Source organism: Pipra filicauda, unplaced genomic scaffold, assembly GCF_003945595.2.
Source record: "Pipra filicauda isolate LSUMZ 115617 unplaced genomic scaffold, ASM394559v2 scaffold133_size2016399_pilon, whole genome shotgun sequence".
NCBI classification, from domain to species: Eukaryota; Metazoa; Chordata; class Aves; order Passeriformes; family Pipridae; genus Pipra; species Pipra filicauda.
In genome coordinates this window covers 1,212,115-1,233,265 of record NW_024103807.1, presented here as the reverse complement: position 1 = coordinate 1,233,265, position 21,151 = coordinate 1,212,115, and the positions used below count along the sequence as shown (strand labels likewise).

Genomic DNA, 21,151 nt, shown 5'->3' with positions numbered 1-21,151 from the left:
GACTACCTAGGGAAGTAGGGCAAAGAACTGGCAAATCTCTGGGAATATTACAGTGAGGGTACTCTAAGCAAAGGAGGTGGCTTAGTGTGCTGGGAAGGTGGTGATATGGGAGTGTTGTTTTTTTAGCTTCAGACAGCAGCTAAGCACCCCACTTGCTGACAGAGTCTTGTGGGAAGCAGAAAAGGCCTTGACACTGTATGCACTGCTCTCAGCAATAACTAAAACACCCCTTAATTATCAATGCTGTTTCCAGCACAAATTCAAAACGCAGCCCCATACTAGCTACTATGAAGAAAATTAACTCTACCTGGACCAAAACCAGCACAAGGAGACATAAAACACAAATCTCTCAAATGCTAAACTTTATCAGTTCCTCTGCTTATGGGACAGCTTGACAAATTTATGCATTTTTTCTTCAAGGTGGACATCAAGGCAGCAAATATATGTTTATTTAATTTAGGGATTTTTTTAAGGATTACATTACTCAGAAGTAGCAGATGTACAAATATTGAATTTTGCATTTGGCTAGACCCCAGTAAGAGAGCCATTTTAGCAATTTTGGAGATAAATGTGGGAAAAAAAAAACTTATGATTACACTCAAATATTGCAAGTATGCAATTCAAGACAGTTACTTCATATATGAATTTGCAATTGTGTACTGATTAGATGTATCTTTGTGAAAAAGTAACTTTTCCTGTAACCCAGTAACCACAGGGCAAAAAGACATATACATTCAAGTTAACATTGATTTTTTCCAAGAGATTTTTTTCATGTTGGTACTGCTCAAACAAAAGAATATAGGTGATGTGTGCATATATGTCTCCCTCGCTGAAAAAATGTTTTGTGTATCTCCAGTGTCTTTTATATAAGAATTTCAAAGCTCTTCAACTAAAATATTATATTTTCATAAATGTCAGCCCTGGAGAGTAGAGAAATTTTAGTGTCTTGAAATTTTAAATGAAGACTTGATTAAATGATATATTACTGAGGGTATCTCTCTCAGAACAAGAATCTGTAACATACAATTTCATTTGCTATGTTTCACTGAGAAAACCTTTTCTTTACACACAACAATTCTTTGACTGTATTAATTATTAGAATCTTGCATCTGAAAAAATGCATGTGGTGTTTTTTGAATAGTCAGGTAGTTGCCAAGACAGGGTAATTGGTTAGGTCAGTCTTTGTGTGCATTTCAGCAATTTTGTGTATGCCACAGTGACATGTGTAGTTACATACATGCATCCTGGATAATCCTCATCATGCTGTATTTTTTACACCTTCAGCTCATGTAAAATAATACCCAAGCTGTTCTTTGTATACACACAGGCTTCGTAGGGCCAACTGTGATCTTCTGTTTATGTGCAAACTCCAATTTTTGTAGTAAACCTTTCAGAAATTAACATACATGCTTTTGGCAAAGAAGTTACCTAGTGGCATCATGTACCTTGGTCCCAGAAGAGTAGTTGAATTCATATATTTTTGTATACTTCTCTGTGAGATGCATCCTGTGGTCAATAAGCAAGAATGGGCTTGCACTTACTTACTCCACTTACTTTTTCTTCTTCCCCAAAAGGAGGGATTAAGGAAGAAACTCTGACTGTAAAAAAATTATGACTGAAAAAAGAGTGATTCCCTACCCCTCCCCAAATGTTTGAGAGGGTTTCCTGAATCATCAGCTGTACTTATGTAATACTGCTTAAGCAGTGAAGCAATGGGAACTTGCGTAAGGGAAACTACTTTTGGTAAGTAATGATAAATAACCATTACAAAATAGAAGCTGATGATACATACCTGAAAAGGGATCACAATATTGATTGTCTCACCCACTTTCTTCACCAGAGTCTGTCTGAGATGCCGTGGCAGCCAGAATTTGGGACGCTCTGAAGTTAAGCATTAATACATTAAATACAAAGCTCTTGATAATTTGCAACATTACTTATAGCAGAAATAACGCAAAACACTGAAGAGACTTGGATAACTGTATGCAAAGAAAATTGTGGCAACACTGTTCATACTTTTAGGGAGTAGCTCCTTCTCAAAGTAGTTTCAAATGTATTTGTCTGGATAAAAATTTAGTATCAAGTCTCAGTTGTATATTTACAACTGAACATGTTTCAGTGACAGCTGGATTTGTGAAACTGCATCGCATCTGAAATACCAAATTTGGGTGACTTCTGTTGGATATGAGCCTTCTATATGGACTTTGTGTCTTTGGAGAACTTTTTCAGTTCAGTAGAAAGGATGGGACAAAGGGTATATTGGAGTAAAAGAGTGGTTATAAATTATGATTTATCTACTGCTATACTGATACTGCAGCTCCTTGTAAATTGCCTTTTGGAGATATGTAAAGCAGAGCAACCGATGGATTTCCTTTATCTTTCTACAGTCGTTCAGTTACAGTTCTTTCTTTAAGATAGTGGAGTCTCATTGTAGCTTACTTTTTTCACTAAGAAAAGAAATACTTTACTGTGGTTTTTTTCATCTAGTCTCTGCTTTCATCTTCCTCACTGGAAAGCTTTCTACGTTCTCCATGTGATACTTATTCGTTTCCCTGTCATTTACAGAAAGATTTTCTTAAGATAGAGCTGGAGTGTCTGTCTTCATGACCATTTGGTATTGAGATGCATTACAACTTCATTTCATTTACACTGGCTCATTTTACTGTTAGTGAAACTCTGACAGACACTTTGTGTGAGCCAAGCTTGAGGAATCCACTATTAGCAGCTCTTGATGTCTTTTGGACTCCAGTCAAATGAATTATAATCTCCTGCTGTTGGGTGATACACAGGGTGTTAATTAATAATTTAGGACAATAAAGTAAATAGATCGCTTGCATTTTGCAAGTAATTTTGCAGTAATATAGCAGCTTTTCAAGCAGAGAGCTAAATATTAAAAAGTATGTTTCTTCAATGGTGACAGTGCCATTGCAAGAGGCAAAATGTGAGTATTTTGAAAGTAAGAAGAAGGATTTTATTTTAAAAGCTGTGTTTAGAAAGATAAGACCTGTGCATTATAGTGATGTTCTCAGAGTCAGAAGATGTTGGGCACCCAGTCAAAGTGAAAGAACTGTTTGGGTGTTATTCTTAGATGAAGGCAGAATTTTAACCAGAGGAAATAAATGAATAAGATTTATTCAGTATAGATACTCACGCAGGATCTCTTGAACAGTAACGGGCTCTTTTATTATTGCTGCTCCACTCTCACCAGCCAAGTTTATGGCCTTTATACGGAAGTAAAGTTTGTCCCCCGTGACCAGGTCTTTAATCAGCGCAGATGTGCGCTCAGTTAGGCCAGGAAGCGCGGGAATCCATTCTGTAGCTGCAAGTACAGTATTTGCATGTTGTAACAATACTGATGCCTTGTTTGCAATTGAAAATAAATTTGTGTTAGGGTAAAATGAATTTAAATTGCAACGCCACACTTCAAAGGGAATAAAATAAGTTGGAAAAAGAATTCTGGATCGAGTAGATGTGTATACACATGCAGTTAAGGAATTTCTACATTTTGTTATTCAAAATAGTTAAGGATGAGGGAATCATCTTTTGGTAGTTCCTTTGGCATTCTGTTTTATGAGCGTAGAGCTGTGGGACTTCTTGACATTTATTTTCATTACAAAGGAGGAGGGAGAATTTTGGAAGTAGTTTTAGCAAGACAGTGCATCCTTAATTTAATTTTTTTTCTTGGAATAAATATATCTCCTGTGGCTGTCCAAACGGATTGATGAAAGCCACATATGCTGAAAACAATAATAGAACATATAACTGTTGGAATTTATTATTTACTTCTCAACTGACACTGTAGAACAGAATTCTTAGTGCTTCCTTAGTTACTCTAATGCACAGAAATATGACTGAAAAATCATTCTTCTACGACAATGACATAGAGATTCTGGTAATTCCATAATGATATCTCATTAAAGACTATGAATTATTTCTGGATAATTTATACTCTGTAAACCCCCCAGCTTAGATTATATGGCAATGAAACCTGGTGTCAGGGAAAATTTCATTATTAAAGTGATTATAAATTTGTTGTTTGACTTTTATGACATAAATATGTTGTAGCGTCACGGTACATTGAGTACTGTACATATGGTGCTGTTACACTATTATCAACACAAGTATTAAGTGAGGCAAGGTAACAGTTACTTTAAAGTTTGACTGATGTTATCACAGTCATGTTATTGTATTGGTTTTAAGGAATATGCAATTCATGAATGATGCAAAAGTGCAATAGTGACTATAGAACAACAAGATATTTTTGTATTACTTATCTGTTTTAAAGTTTATGATGATTGTGAAGATGACATTATGGTTGATGTGATTTTCAAGGTTTTACAGTCACACCGTAATAAGTATGGTGATGGTTGTCAAGGATGTTAGACGCAGATTTGAGTTCAAATTTAATCATACTGCATTAAATGGTTAGGTTACTGGTATATTGCAGTGAAATTATTGCAATTGCAGGATTTTTAAAATGTTCAGTTGCTGCTGCCTTCTACCTATCTTACTTACATCCATCTTTGCAGTATTCCACAATATAACCGTCTAATCCTCCAGCTCCAATCCGCTCAGGAGGTCTCCACTTCAAGGCAACAGTGCTGTCAGAAACATCTTCCACTGTAAAGTGGGTTGGTTCACTTGGAGGAGCTGTAAGGAAATACGTAGAAGTAGATTCTGAGAAATAGCAATATAACTATGAGAATTGAAGGGCTATACATAGAGTGATTAACAGCTGATTTATATACCACTGTCTGTTTTAATAAAATAAATCTAGCTGAAGCTCAGTTGTAAAGTGTAACGCCTAATACTTCATTTAATAGAAGCACAGCATGGGATTCCTATAATAGGAAGGGGAACAAGAGGTTAAGATAGTAGTTCCTATTCACAGATGCTCCCTTATGAGAAAAGCCACTGAAAAAAGACTTGTAGAAGGGAGTCAAATTGTCATCAGAAGTCTGCAGAAAAGTTTAGAAATAAAATTACATACAATTTGTATTCTGTACTTACACCCTGACTGTAACTGGACAAAATTCACATAGTCAGAGGGCCAAATTCATCAGTGCTAAATTTGACTTTACTCATTTTCCTTAACAGTGGAGAAAATGACAAAAAGTTACAATTACATGTTTACAGAAACACTAGTTCTGATTTGTGCATTTGCAGCAGATACACACTTGAGAAAAATATTTTGGGGCTGAAGAATTTTAATTTGATTTAGATATAACTTTTTCATATCCTTTCAGAATGGGTGTATTGTGGTTCTTTATAAAGCCATAGTTCAGAAAGACCACTAGCTAAACTCAGTCATCTTCAGCATGACTATTGTCTACTAATTGAAAAAGCAATCAAGGAAAGCCCTAACTTGAAAATCCAAAATACACACAACTGCTACTGTGAAATAATTGATTCCAAAAAGCAAACAGAAAGATAATTTTTTCAAAATAACATTTAGATTTCAGGACCATAAAACTTAGTATACATGGCATAAGAGCAATCATGTTAAAGAAAGGTATATTTGGCATAAACTGAATTTCTTTTGAATATGCATAATAAATTTTACAAAGTAAGTTATATGAAGGTTTATAGATTGTGAAACTGATTGAAATTGATCTTAGTTCCCAAAGTTATCGTAACAAAAAAAAAAAGAAAACCCACTAAAAAAGCAATCTCCAAAAATGCCACCCAGTTTCATTTCTGTAACTGAGTCAAAAATTTTCATATTCACATGGTAGCAAGGACAGCACACAGGAGGCAAATGCAGTTGGGAGCATACACAACCACACAGTACACGATCAAAACCCCAAACCTCTTCTCTGAAGCAGTAAGGGTGAACTTTATCCTTAAGCAAGTAAAATTCTGCCTATCCCATGAAAACTTTGGACCTTTTTTTCCAGTAGCTCCACTTGATGGTTCTTGTTTGACCTCTTTTGTTGCAGACCAGCCGTTGTGTGTCTGAAATCCAGAATTATGAGACCCTTCTTGCTGTTCAGCCTTTCCTTCTGACTCTTTCACTGCATCATCTGCTTTTACATTATCTCCTTCAGCAGACTGTCCCCCTTCACTGATATTTGTAGATTTAGCAACTCTAGTCATTTTAATCTCCTGCTATTTGTGTTTTTGTGGGTCTTCTCCCTAAAGGTCTTAGCAAACGGGTTTCCTGAGGACTCCTTTAGTTTGCTCCTTGCTCAGAGACTGCAGGAGACAGCGCACTGCTGTGTTGGGAAGAATTATTTATAGAAAATCATTCCTCAAATATTTTCTTAATCAGCTATCCTTTTAGCTGTGGAGAGGGCTGGGATTAAGGGAGTACGGGGTGGGATACTGTGATATTTGCACCCATAAGGGAATGAGAGAAGCTGAGAGGGACAGGGAAATTTCTGTCAATTAGTTCTCCTCCTTTCCAGATCCAGCTTGACCGTCACACTTCTAATTATAACAACTAAAAATTCATCAGCAATTTCATGAAACTGGAACCTCTGTGCTCTTCAGTAAGAGGAATGAGAGGCAGAGAAGAGGAAGATTACAAAGGAAAAGGTTGATTAAATATAGAATATAGAGGTGGTTGATAGCCTCTTTCCTAACACATTCTTTTTAGCTATAAGAGCAGTTGAAGAGAAGAGGTGAAAATTATCCTGTCTTGGTTTTGTCCTAGAAATAACCTGGAGTTGCAAAACTCACCAATTGGCATGAAGGGTTTTGAGGCAGGGCTTGGCCGGGACATGCCAATAGAATTCACAGCATAAATCCGCATCTCATAAACTACTCCTTCAATCATTCGCTTGGCTTCATAGGTTAGCTCTTTTAAAAGGTCAAAGTTCAGTCTCATCCATCGATAGCTCTTCTTCTTCTTTCTTTCTAAAATATAACCTGGAAAGGATAGATGTTATTGTGTAAAAGAACTGCAAATTGTTATCTCGTGCAGGAAAAAAGAAAATCCTTATAAGAGAATGAGAAATTACCTGGAAAATTTTAAGATGAAGTATAGAGTTAAAAGTTAATTTTTTTTTCTTGTATTCTGCTGCAATTCACTAATCTTGACTAACAGCACAAATTCCAAACAAAAGATTAGTTAGAATAACAGTTTGACAATTCCTTTTTTTTTTTTTTTTTTATGTTTTATCTAACAACTGATGCTAGATCTTTGTGTTCATTGCTAGATGGTGGAATTGCAGAGTGCAGAAAGCTTCCCAGACTGTGCAGATCCCAGCTTCCTTCAACCCTACAGTGGAGTGAGACGTGACCACTCACCATTTTTCTTGCTCTGATTTCCTTGGGAAGGAAAGTGAGCCTGTATGATAGCAGAGAACCAAGAGAGATGGCTGCACTGCAGAACAAATCCGTAGGACAGCTTAGTCTGTATGCCCGGAATCCAGGTCTTAGTACATCTGACTCACACACTCAACATCCACAGCCTTTCCCACACTACCATGCTGTTTTTCAGAATGACTAAGGCCCGATTATGGGTTTAAAAGATAAACTTCTCATTTTCCAAAACTGACAATGGAATCTGTGATTCCTGATGCTTAATATGGAGGATGGTTGTATATCACGTTGGAAGATATTTTCCAGTTGACCTGCTACAAAGGACTGATCAACTGTTTCTTTCCATCTAGCTATATTAAATTTCTGCTGCTTCTCTGTGTTGCAGATAACGTGACTGGATGTGACCCATGTAGGCTTCTTTTAAACAAACTTTGCTTTGAAAGCTCTTCATCTTTTAACTACAGAATGAATAATCAGGGCATACTCTGAATAGTCATTTACACATGCCCTTCACACATGTTTATTGTATATGTCTGTTTCTACTCATAGACTGCAGAGATCTGTACAGATGTCTGTAATTGCAATCAGCTACTACAGTATAAGAAGTCTAAAGCAAGGACTTATGAATTGAGCTGTGTAGGGGAGTGATTCAATCCATACTGCTCACCAATGTCATGGCTATCAACCTTGCAAATGTCCTTTTGGTATACCTGAGAAGTATGATTCACACTTAGGGTGTCTAAAGGGAGGTGGCACATATGCTGACATGCTGTAGGCACAGACACCATGCATCAGCAGCATTTTCTGTCTATGTTGAAGTACAAGAGCATGGGAGTCTACATTATGTTTTGGGAAATGAGTGGTGGAAGTACCTTTAAGCTGACAGGTTGTATTATCGCTTCTAATGCATAAAGTTACTCCTGGCATGCTTGTTTTCTGTAGCTTTTAAACAGAGTTAAAAGCTGTAAGCAAAGAGCTTGTGGTTCCTTTGATATGTTCCTGTTTTTTTTGTCTCTTCACCAGGGTCTATGAGACTGAGAGAAGTTTCATCAACTCAGTCTCTGTTTTTCTACCATTTTAGATAAACAGTTTCCTGTCAGAATGGAGACATTTCTTCACTGTAGCATACCAGAACTGCAATTTAAAAAAAAAAGGCAGAAAGGAGGTTAAATGACAATACTGGTAGTATTGCTGACACTTGGTAAAGCAGATTATTTCCCCAAATGCACAGAATATGTGAGAGATAAAGATACTATTTTAGTAATACAAAAATCACACAAAACCCCACGAAAGGTGAAGATGGGGTGTGAATTTCTTTTTTATGTCTGTTCTGCCTACAATGCCATCTGTATCAATATGAAGACAGATAAGAATGCATATGCCTTTTTTCCCCTTGCCTTTTTAACTTGCTTTTAAAGCTATGTTTGAATGGACAGTGCTGCATCTTGGGTTTTCCTCTCCCCCCCCGCTGCAGGTGTTTTATTGTAGCTCTATTAGTAGTGCAGTCCTGTACTGACTGAAGAAACTCCCTCAGGTAGTGCAGAGGGTCATTAGTGGAACAATAACAAAATCATTCCTTTGACAGTGAAAATGAAACAAAGAACTTTCTAAAATATGTGCTCTGAAAACTCTACAAAACAAAATCATGGGCTTTGCATAGTCAGTGAGGCGGAGTTGGCTGTGGTAATGGGACAGCTATTGGTATGTATCTTTGCACACAATAGTTTAAATTGCTAACTTCTTGCTTGCTTCTGCTCAGAACAGATGAAACCACAATGGACTGGACTAGCCTAGCAATACCTTGTTTATTCCTGCACAGATAAATTCTGTTGAATTAAATGAGACTGATCTTGTGGAAATTAATGAAGTACAAACATCCAAAAGCAAATACAAACTCCTCTCTTCCAGATAATATGCAGGAGATTAAAAGAATTTTAGAGCATTTCTAGCCCTGACATCTCCATGGAAGTCCATAGAACTTTCAGTGTATTTTTTTTAAAGAAACTCAGACACCTTTATGAAACAAATTGCTAGATATGGACTACACAGGAATTTTTTCCCCTAAAATTGTTCAAGACCCTACATTATTTTATTTTTCTTCTGAGGATCACAGAGAGTTTTATCTAAAACTCTCCATGCTCTGAGCAGAACTTAAAATAGTGTCAGTAATATTCTTTATTGTGCCTACTCATTTCCTGCATTGCATGATAACTTTGCACTCTAGTTTTTAGTACAGATTTTAAGGTCCTTAAAATGATCAAAAAGTGTTTAATGATGCATTATTTTGTATGAAATAGAATTATGAAGTAGTTTTCCACTAAAAAACATGTATTACGTGCTTTGAGATTGCGGATGTCTGGAGCTGATGACTGAGGTGGCCAGAGATCTGTTTGATATTTGATAGGTAAGTGCAAAGGCCTGTATACTGGCGTAAGATTTCTGTCTTGAATGAGAATGTTTAGCTTTAACTATTTTTGATATCACCTTCTTTTTCTGTGGTAACTTATTCACTGAAATACTTCTCTGATTCAAACAGCACAGGTAGGGGGCACTGTCTCCTCAAAATTGAAGAGCCAGAACCTAGACTGGTTTGAAGGTTAGACGCATCAGAGTAGTTAGTGTCTGAGGGTCAGCCTTCCTAGAGTGAGTAAACATAGAGAATCCTTCTGTGCCACTTTAAAGGAACAGCAAAAAGTATAGGCAAAGCTGCAGGGGACTTTATATTTTAGGACTTCTTACCAAGTACTGGTTGCCCACCATCATACTTAGGGGGTTGCCACTGCACAGTACAGTAATCTTCTCCAATGTTGCTGATTGTGGGAGCTTCTGGAGGGTCAGGAACATCTGAAGAAAGTATGAGAATGAATGAGAGTTGTTATTGTTTCAATTTCTTTATACAAGTAAATTAAATATTTTTCTTTAACACTTATTTTTTCCTGTATAGCATTGATCCAGTCACTAGTGGTGTCCCCCAGGAGTCAGAGTTGGGCCCAGTCCTGTTTAATATCCTTAATGATGATCTGAATGAGGGGATTGAATCTATCATTAGCAAATTTGCGGACAACACCAAGTTGGGAGGGGTGTCGATCTGCTGGAGGGTAGGAAGGCCCTGCAGAGAGGCCAGGACAGGCTGGATTGATGGGCTGAGACCGACAGCAGTATGAGGTTCAACAAGACCAAGTGCCGGCTCCTACATTTTGGCCACCAGAACCCCATGTGGCATTACAGGCTCAGGGGAATAGTGTTTGGAAAGTGGACAAGTGTAAAAGGACCTGTAGCTGCTGACTGACAGCAGCCGAACTTGAGCTAGTGGTGTGCCCAGGTAACCAAGAAGGCCAATGGCATCCTGGCCTGTATCAGGAATAGTGTGGCCAACAGGACCAGGGAAGTGATTCTTCCCCTGTACTCAGCACTGGAGAGGCTGCACCTTGAATCTTTTGACCAGTTCTGGGCCCCTCAACTCAGGAAGGACATTGAGATGCTGGAGTGGGTCCAGAGAAGGGGAACGAAGCTGGTGAAGGGTCTGGAACCCAAGTCCTATGAGGAGCAGCTGAGGGATCTGGGGATGTTCAGCCTGGAGAAAAGAGGCTCAAGAGAGACCTCATCACTCTCTACAACTACCTGAAAGGAGGTTGTAGCCAGATGGGGATCAGTCTCTTCTCCTAGGCAACCAGTGACAGGACAAGAGGACATAGTCTAAGGCTACTCCAAGGGAGGTTTAGGGTCGACAATCAGAAGAAATTCTTCACAGAAAGGGTGATTAGATTTTGGAATGGGCTGACCAGGGAGGTGACGGAGTTACCATTCCTAGAGGTATTTAAGGAAAGACTGGATATGGCACGGAGTGCCATGATCTAGTTGACAAGGTGGTGTTGGGTGATAGGTTGGACTTGATGATCATAGGTTGAACTCAAGGTCTTTTCCAACCTAATTGATTCCATGATTCTGCGATACAGCGTTGTCAGATAGCAACTTAGTCTAAAGCGTATCCCGCTCTTTCATGCTTCCTTTAAATACCAGTGATTATTCAGCTCCCTTTTTCTTCCCAGAAATAATAAACTTTTTGCAAAAATATAAGGTAATGAGGTAATTCTGCTCCGTAAGATGAGCCTTGCTCCAGGGTTTCTTATTTTCTCTAGAATAAAATACAATGACTGCATGTCTCACATATTTGTCACTTTGGAGATATTCATAGTAAATATCCTGACTTAGTATTAATAAAATAAGGAAGGAGACTTAGTATTCACCAAGCAATTCTAAAGTTTAATACTGTAGGTGCAAGTAATTTTCTTTTATCATTTCTGATGTGCTTATAACCCAGCCTTTTGTTATGTGTGCCAGGGTATCAACAAATTAAATATTATGAAAAATTTTTAGAAATAACTGACTCAAAATCATATTCCTCCCAGCTCTTCTGTGACTTATTGAAGTGTCTGTCAATCTGTTTATCTTCCATCAGATACATAATGTTTCTTTATTCCATTAACCGTTTACTGCTTATAGAATGAAATAATCTTTGCTTAAAAACATAAACCACAACAAAATGACTATAAGTTTTTCTTATCTCAGACAAGCATGAAGCATGTACTTTAGAACAGAATGTCATCCATAAAATGATAAGATCACCTGAAACAGGAAATACATGGATTACTATTGGGAGTTGCTCTCTTAACTTTTCACACAGAAGGCAACTACCTCTGAAAAAATACTTCTGCCAGATTTATGATTGATAATGTTCCTCTCTTTACGATCTTTTTCAGTTTTTCTAAACCTAAGGTCAGAACTTTTAGAGAAGGATGAGTTTCAATGTTTTAGAAAAGGATGAGTCTCAGTTTTAGAGAAGGATGAGTTTCAATGAATTGAAGATGCTTTCATGCTCTGTTTGCTTCTTTCCTTCACTTACCAATGACTTTGACTGTGATATCAGCCTTATCTTCTCCCACTGGATTCTTAAGTATAACTCTGTATACTCCCTCATCTTCCTTTTCTGCTCCTTCAATGATGAAGACACAATGGTCTTCATGTATCTCCACACGAACTCTGCCTTCAGATTCAAACAGAAGCTGTGGGCAGTGAAAGTAACAGATAAAATCATTTTAAGTTTTTTTCTGGGACAGCCTGATGACTCTGTATGTAAGCTGGTGAAAATCTACAAATCATTGAATATTATAAAAATTATTGACAAGCTTTAATGCTTTTCAAGTTCTATTTGCATGTAGAATAGAGAAATATAGACTGGTTGGCTCACATAAATAACATTAATAAAATTGGTTCTGAAAGTCTGTGGGTTGTTAAGATTCCCACAAACCCAGTTATGTTTCAAAGAAGTTATTAAGTACTTCCACAAATTCCTACTGGGGATAGTTGCTAGCATCACTAGAAACTAGAGTTTCATAGATAACAATTGGGTACCATGTAAATTAAAGAAAGTTTTTTTAAAAAAAATTCAAATGGTTGAGCAAACATTCCTGATCAACAGTATCTATATTTGGCACCAGATAATATTGATTTGACCAATTTCTCTCTAAAAAAATTATCATGTTTCTTGTAACTGTTAATGGCATCAGTTTGATTTCTGCCACTCAGTAATGGCATATGGGGAAACTTTCTACTCCTTGCTAAAGTCTAAACATAATGATCACAACTTTATTGTAGATATGTAACATGCTCCTTTCTTCTTAATGCGCCTGTGTATTTTTAGTCTTATAACAGGAACCTAATTAGAAAGAATATGTGTCCAAATATTGACTAGTACAGCAGAATCCTAACCCTGAGAATGGTTTATTGCTGTATAATAAATGTAAAATATTTTTGACTCCATCAAAAGAGAAGTTACTTAGCACAACAATGAAAGTTGTTGAAAAGTGAGTCCTCTATCACTGCATTATAGTCCACTCCCTTGACATTGTCATCTTTCCATGTGTCCTGTAAGCTTTTGTCCTAGTTATTTTTCTTCTAGCTATTATTGAAGCTTACAGATTAGTGGGAAGAAAAAAAGATAAACACTCACAAATAAATTTAAATTAGTTTTCAAATTACTGCTTTGATTCCTTGTAATGCAGCCATCATGTGATGACGATTAGAAAGATTTCCTTAGTTAGCACCTTACTCTAAAATTACTCACCAAATCTCATGTGCCCAGTCAAGTCTTTAGCAGTCACCATTGTGAGGCAGGATGTTGGGTCTGATATGCTATTTGATTCACCAGTTTTAATATCTACTGACCTTAATTTTGTTTCCTTTTGAATATGGCTTTTTGTCTGGAAAACACTAAACACGTTTGTGCATCTGCATAAATAATAAGGAACTTACCTTATTATCAGTATTTAAATCACTGCCATTTTCCGAGGGAGTCATGGAATCATCATTGATTCGAACTAGGTCACTTTTCTAGATAAGCAAAGAAATCACAGAAAGTCAGCTAAGTCTGAGCAGAATGGTAAAGCTGTTTCTGCAGACAGAGAAGAGTCCATAAGTTTGTTAGGGGGATTGAATCTGGAGGTGTGAGAAGAACGAAAAGTGAGGCAGCAAGCAGACCTGGGTAGGAAATCTACCAATACAAAAGTAAAAAGCAGAAACGGAGAAAGTTGTATCAGAATGCAGTGAATTAAGGGAAGTGTAAGTCATCAAACCCAAATCTACAGCTTTACAAAGAAAGATGCATGACATTCCTTCAGTAGAGTTGTAAATGGTTGTGAATCTGTGTCCTCTGGTACTCATTACTCGTCTTGGGTAACTACACAAATAAAGGGTTACTCCTCTCTGTAAAATTGGTATAGTAATTTGATGTAAATGTTTTAACACTCATAAGTACAGTCAGCTCTGTAACACACATTAAACCACATCTTCTGAAGCTGTGCTGCTGTATGTTTAGAATTTCATTAATAAGTATATGCTACACATCCTTCAATCAAGACTGACTGCTTTTACTCCTATGTTGAGACCTCACACTTTAGAAATTACGCTGGATAAGGGTTGTCTGATACCCAATCATCATTTTATTACAGAAACTTCTATATAGAAGAGTCAGTTCCTTGGCTTTTTTTGTTTGTTTCCATACTAATTCTGCATTGCAGAAAAAAAGTCCCAAATGTTATTAAATATGCTAACCTGAACAAAGAATGTGGTACAATCATGAAGAAATAAGATTGGGAGAATTAACATAATTGGCAATATTATTTTCTCTATATGTACGCCTATGGAAGTATAATGATGCTATAGAATATTATATAAACTATTTCTGGTTTGTACTAGTTATAGCTCAAGAGCCCACAGATGCTGAGGAGCAGGGGTATTCTGAGATAACCAGAAAGGATGCTCACTCAATTTAGAAGCTAGACTCAAAACATTCTCTAATGTTTTGTACTTTCCTTGATAAGGTAAATAACAAGTGTCCTCTCTTTTCATTATACCAAATTCAGTTTTATGCTAGTAGTCTGCTAAGATGACATTCTCTTCACAGACTGTAGGATTCTTGAGAAAGATTAAAAAAAGAAGCTGCCATCTCCAGAACATATCTATTCTATCAGGTGAAGGTGATGGGGGTGACTCATCATTTATTTATTTTTCTCTGAAGTAAGAAGAGAATAAATGTATGTGTAGTCCTAGTGTCTGCATGGTACATATGTCTAGTCATATATAATCAGACCCCTTTTTTGGACTGAAAAAACAAGGAACAGTTCAGAAAAAGAACAGTTCAGGATGAATCACAAAACCAGCTAAATCTCAAAAAGCTGCAGTGCAGATATTTAATTTTTTTCTTGAGGTTTAAAAAAATAAAATTGGAAGGAAGATGAAAATACTTGTAAATAAGAATTGTAAATCAAAGTAAGATTTGAGAAAGAAAAATGAATTTCCTATTGTGATTTCCTTGCCTCAGACATTGTGTGAAGTTACACCTTACCTTGTTTACTTTCTGCCAGATGACAGTGGGTGTTGGATCTCCTGATACGGGAACATCCAACCTCAGTTTGTTCCCAGCCACTACAACTATAGTGTCAGGGGATTGGCCCAGACAGTCAAGGTGGATTTTGGGGGGTTCTGTAGCAAAGGCAGAGAAAATAAGTTTTAAATACAGTTTGAGTATTCCGTATGAAATATTACACCCCAGAATATTAATATATTAAATTAATAATAAAAATACTGCTTATTTTTGCTATTGAAGACATTCTTACTTGCATATAATTAATGGCTGCTGTTCTTACCTTCTCTTGGTACAAAATCTATCTTGACCTCTAGGGGAAAGAAAAAGAGGGGAGGAGTGAGGAGAAATAGATCAGAAAACAGAATTTACATAGCATTTGCACCCAGAAAGTAATTTTAAAACTGATTAAAACCTCATAAGGCATATTCATCAGCAGATTTGTGTAATAAACTGGAAAACAGGCTCTGTAAAACAATGTGATAATGATAACACAAAATAACAAGGAAAAGCAATGTGTCTATATTGAGGTCTCAGGAAAGAGATTTGCATACTCTTTCCTGGTATAAAAAGAATTGATGTCCTCATTTTATCCCTCCAGAATTCCCATTACATGTTGTAAGATAACTTACCCAAAAACTGAAGCTTGGCAGAAAGGTTGTAAGCAAATCCTTGAGGAATAAAGGAATAATCAGCTTCGTCCTCTGGTGTTACATCCTCAATAGTTAGTTTATGGATTCTGGAAACATGAACAAATGTATTCCATTCCCTTACCTTACCTCTCCAGGAGAAACAGGGCTATGTCAAGAGATAAGGTGGAAGCTATAGGATTTTCACAGACATTATTATTTCTTCTTCCTTTGCCCTGACATCAAGTCAACAACCACTAGGGTTGTAGACTGCTCTGTTTTCAGTATTAAAGCAAATCCGTATCAGCATGTTGTATATAAATGGATTTTTCTTGCCAAGGTAGATGCATAGATGAGTCTGAAGAGAGGAAGCAGTTTCCCTGCTTTAGTCCAGTCCTTTCCTATTACAAGGGCAGTTGTAGCACTGCTGACTGGTTTCATTTGATCAGATCATGACAACAATAAACTCTGAATAAACAAACTAAAAAGTGGTGCTCCATCCCTGTATTATTTTAATTTCAAAATAGAATACAGAAAGGAGTACCAAGGAAGATTTCACCTAGCATTTAATGCTTGTGTGTCTTCTGAATCTTCTTGGTCTCCATTTCCAGTAGTAGTTAGACTGGTAGGAAACTTGAGCACAGAATTGCACAACTGTATGTGCTAATACAAACTCTAGTTTTTCTGTAGGGCTTACACACATGCACTATCTTAATCTGCCTGCTAAACACTACTACTAGTTTTAAAATTATTAACCATGTGTTTTCTGGATTGTTTGAATACCAAAAACCCATGAAAACCTAATGCAAACTAAGATTTACTTCCGCTGATATGCCACTGATGCCATACATGTAAAACACACCAACTCAGAAAGGCTACAGCACACATGCCAAAGCAAGTCTGTCACTAAATGTTGGTTGCATATGAAACTTTTTTCCTTTTATCTGAAGCCAGGACAAAGTCTCATTTTATATTCCTATCCCCTGAGATAATAGCTCCTATGGATTGCAATGCAATACCTAAGCCTGTACCTGATTTCTGAAACGAGACTAACCTGCCAATATGGGAGATCTTTATCCTTTCATCTGGGACCACCTCCTTTCCATTTTTCAACCAGATTCCTTTCACGTTTTCATCAGAAACTTCACACTTGAAGACTGCCTGGTCACGTGCCTTCACTGTCAGGTCCGCAATGCTCTGATAAACTTCCAGCTTTTTCTCTGATATTGTGAGAATAATCGATACACGCATAAAAAGTCAAAATAGCGCAAAAGTAGATAGTGTGGATTTACTGAGCAGAAAAGGCAAGGGCTGAGCAAGCTGTTTGTGGAAGGGGGAAATATGAAGGGAAATACACAGCATGCAAGGCTTTAACAGGACACATAGCTTAGCACCTGTTATTATCAGAGTATCTGTTACATCCGGCACAGAAGTCTGAGTTCTCCTTGAGGCCTTTATGCCTCAAACCCTATGCCCCTTATTACGTCTTCTTTTTCCCTGGCAGGAGGATTATGCTATCTCTATGCACTATCCTGGAGAAGGTTACCTTTTGCCCATTTTAGATTTTAAGCTTCTCTGGTTCTATGATATTCCCGGTGCCTACCTTGCACAATTAGTTCAGCGACCGATACCCCACCATTGGTCTTCACGGTGTAGTGTCCACTATCCTCCTTGGTTGACTCATTAATAATTAGATACTGTTTTTTTCCGTCTTTCTTGAATCGGTATTTGAATGTTTCTTCTCGTGTCAGTTCAATTCCATCCTTTTCCCTGCAATGCCAAATAGTGCTGAGTCATTTTTCTATGGTTTAAAGAGGAGAGTAAGAGTCAGCTCAATGTTACTAGAGATTGGAAGACACAAGGTAAACCAACCTTTGTAGCATTTCAAGTTAGCAAAAAAAGAGTCTATTGGAACCAGAATGACTCTAGCTTGACCATCAGTTTTCACTAGGTATTTGACTTCTGGTTCAAGAGAGTTCACCACAATGTATTACTTGATTGTTACTATTTATATCCTATAGATAAACATGAAAGTATGTTAAATGCTTTAGAAGGGATGAAGACACACTTCACCAGCAGGGACTTTACTATCTTAAAAGCTGCTATAAGGTAAATGGGTCTTGCTGGGGAAATTACCTCAAAGTCTTAATTTTCCTGATGTGAATTATAATTTTTATAAATTCATGGTTTGTGGGCATCAGTAAAAGTAGAAAATTTTAAGATGGATTCAAATGAATGTGTATTTTGAATTTTGTTGTTCTTTCCATTCAATGATGCCACAGTATATTTTATAAGACTTTACTAAATTAAGCTTCACCATCCAGCCCAGGAGGAAATTTAATTATTGTAATTTCCAGTCCTCATGAAGGGAAATGCACAGGGAATATTCATGCTGTTTAGTCAAGGTCATACAAAAATACATAAGATGTTTCAAGGGTTTCCTGTTCCTAATCCTAAATAACATAAACAGGCTACAAGAAAATAACTTGTAATTTCTTCAGTTTACTAATTTCATAGAATTTTATAATTTTCATTATTATCTGAATATATTTCTATGATGTTGCTTGAATATTGCTGCAGTTTGTAAATGAAAAAGGTTTTCTCTTTGAAACTTAGTCACATGGAAAAATAAACAGAAAAGATGTATGCTTTTAATAAAGTAAGAATGCTCCTTCTATCTTGTGTCATTTCCTTTGTTTTTTACCGGTGACTATTCAGCCTAACAAATGAGCTTACAGTATAGGAAATTGAAATGATACTTGGGGACTCATTAAAACACTATAGCTCTAATTTCTAGGTAGATGTATGCAAGAAAATCTTCTACCTCTGTTAGTCTGCTAAAGTAAATCACATGATCAAAACTTTAGGCAGAGACAAGAATACTACAACTTGTGACTTAGATGTACCTGCTGCAACTGCATTTCAAAATACCTACAGGTTACTCTCTCCTAACTGTTCATTATAACACAGCTTATTGGAATTTATGGTTGCTTTAGTAAAAGACTGGTCTCCCTTCCAGGTCACGGAACAGCACTAGTAAGGCAGGAAACAGAGGATGCCTTTAACAACCGCTTGAAATACAGGATAATCTTTTCTCTTTGTTCCTCTTCAGATAAGAGCCTGAAACCGCATTTGACGTGCTCTCCTAAGGCTCATATTGTGATTCATGCAGGATACTTCTGAAACAAGTGCTACAATGCAATGTATAAACCTTTGCTGAACTGCTGAGAATGGACTGTGATCTCAGAGTTCAACATGCTGCTGTGGCAAAACCAGGCATGTGCTCCGTGGCTAGTGTTCCAGAGTTGAACTTTTAAATTTATTTCTTGGGGGTCTGTTTTGATATGTGGCTCATGAAAGACATCTGAATGTTCTATTCAGCCTTTAGTAAGAAAGAGTTCTATTGAAATATTCTCTAAATAATGAAAATAGACTGTTTGTAATGATTAGTGTCTTAAATCCCTGGGAAGGGAATAGTATATTTACTTTCTGTTTGTTTTACTAATGACCAGGACATTGCTGATGCTGTATATGAGTAGAGTGTTTGCAGAGGTGTGTAGTGACCAATAGAGGAGTGATAAAACTGTAAAATCTCAGAAAAGGACTCCCAGATATCACTTGGCTTAAAATAAATACACTGCTGCAGTGAAAAGCAGATATTACCTTAAGTGTAATATTATCTCTTTAAGGTAATACTACAGGCCTTCCTTTGGCAACTGGAGTAATGAAGCATAAGAATCTGTTTATATTAAATTATAAATGGAAGATTATATAGAATCATAGAAGTGTTGGTTTAAAGACCACCACAGGCAATCTGGTCCAGCCTCACTTTTGAAGCAGAACAAGTGCAATAATAGGTAGATCAGGCATGGTTTAATCTATCCAAGTCCTAAGCATCTGCAAGATCAGATATCTGTTCTCAACTCTACAACTCAATGCCTCTTTGTCTGGAAATGCTTTCCTATTTCCTCTTTGGATTCTAAGGATTAATTGGTTAATGTCTTCTGAAGTATCACTGATGGAGGTACTATGTGATAATTGGGACACTCAGATTTATTGTTATAAATATACATCACTAAGGTTTGTAGCTGAGAAGATGATAAGATGATATATATCCAGCATTCAGAGATAGAAAAATCAGGTCAAAACTATGTATTTTATTACATCTTTTTCTTCAAGAATTACATAATTTCCAAGACCATCTGAAGTTTAGGAAAAACTGTCCCATCGTATCTCATAAGAGATGTAATAATATGAAACCTTTCTGGGTGATCGAGAGAGCATTCTTTCCTGATTACTATGAAGAGATCCACATAAGAAATTCTCCAAGCCCTAGTCTGATGGCCGTGCCTACCCCTTATTTCTGTCTTGTGCAAATCACATAATTGCCTTTGTTCATGTGCTTGTGATTTCATATTCCGGGTTTAAAGGGTGCAAGAGCTCTAACAGGTGCTCTGAGTTAGAGCCTGTTACTTGGCTTAAGCTATTGAGCATTTCCCTAAGGTGCCATAAAATTGGAACTCTTATCTCCATACTGTCTTTCTTGTTTTCCCTGGATACTTTGCTGTATAAAATACTCCCTTTTGTTGCCAAAAAGCATTGACTGAGTCTCACATAATAACACCAGTAAAATACAGTGCAAATATCTAACTTCTCAGTTTTCTGTTGCCATGATTTGATGAGTTTTTCTGACCACTTGCTGTATTTCAGGCTGAGACAGCTGGTGCTTTGCCCGTGTCACACCAAATACCTATCCCACAGATATCAGCTCTGCAAGATGTATGGGAGTTGTTCAAAGGCATAGGATCAAAGTGTGGCAGCTGTGCTGTGCTCTGACAGGAACTGATCTAGCTGTCCCCATCTCTTGTGACCAGGCATGTGGAAGCAGTTCCTGAACAATAGCATGTGGGTGCCTGTGCATGAGGCTTTAATAGTGCAGTGCATACGCTGTACTAGCTCTTGGGATCTATTTAAATTCTCAGTTCCTTCCTTTTGGAGAGCAGATCACTAGTTGGCACTTTCCAGGAATGTAATGGGCATTGTGAGAACGCTTGATAACCATGTGCCTGAAGCTGTTAACAAGCACAAGAGAATTCCGTCTGGTAGAGAAATGAAGTGAGAACAGTGTGCATAAGGCATGGCATGTGAGCCCTGCTTGCCATGCCTGCCCAAGCAGCATAAACCTTCCAGCTTCTGCTCAGTTGGAATGCCCAAGAAAAAATGCACTCCGTGGTCTAAATGCTTGTCATCTTAATCCATCTCACTGCGTATGCATAATGACTGGCTTTGCAGGACTGCCACAACAGATACGTTCCCTCTCTGTCTCAAGAGACAC

General features: G+C 37.2%; 1 protein-coding gene across 1 annotated transcript in view; it reads right to left on the bottom strand.

Annotated features, from left to right (window-relative positions):
* Positions 1-21,151, bottom strand: part of MYBPC3 (myosin binding protein C3) — a 61,327-nt gene that overhangs the window by 13,857 nt on the left and 26,319 nt on the right. The window contains exons 17-28 of the mRNA XM_039378305.1: positions 17,420-17,586; positions 16,871-17,036; positions 15,820-15,926; positions 15,471-15,500; positions 15,170-15,306; positions 13,579-13,656; positions 12,170-12,329; positions 10,006-10,110; positions 6,682-6,870; positions 4,516-4,650; positions 3,152-3,319; positions 1,793-1,881 (exon numbers count right to left, since the gene is read on the bottom strand). Of these exons, the coding sequence (XP_039234239.1) occupies positions 1,793-1,881; positions 3,152-3,319; positions 4,516-4,650; positions 6,682-6,870; positions 10,006-10,110; positions 12,170-12,329; positions 13,579-13,656; positions 15,170-15,306; positions 15,471-15,500; positions 15,820-15,926; positions 16,871-17,036; positions 17,420-17,586 (1,531 nt within the window). The remainder of the gene's footprint in view (positions 1-1,792; positions 1,882-3,151; positions 3,320-4,515; positions 4,651-6,681; positions 6,871-10,005; positions 10,111-12,169; positions 12,330-13,578; positions 13,657-15,169; positions 15,307-15,470; positions 15,501-15,819; positions 15,927-16,870; positions 17,037-17,419; positions 17,587-21,151) is intronic.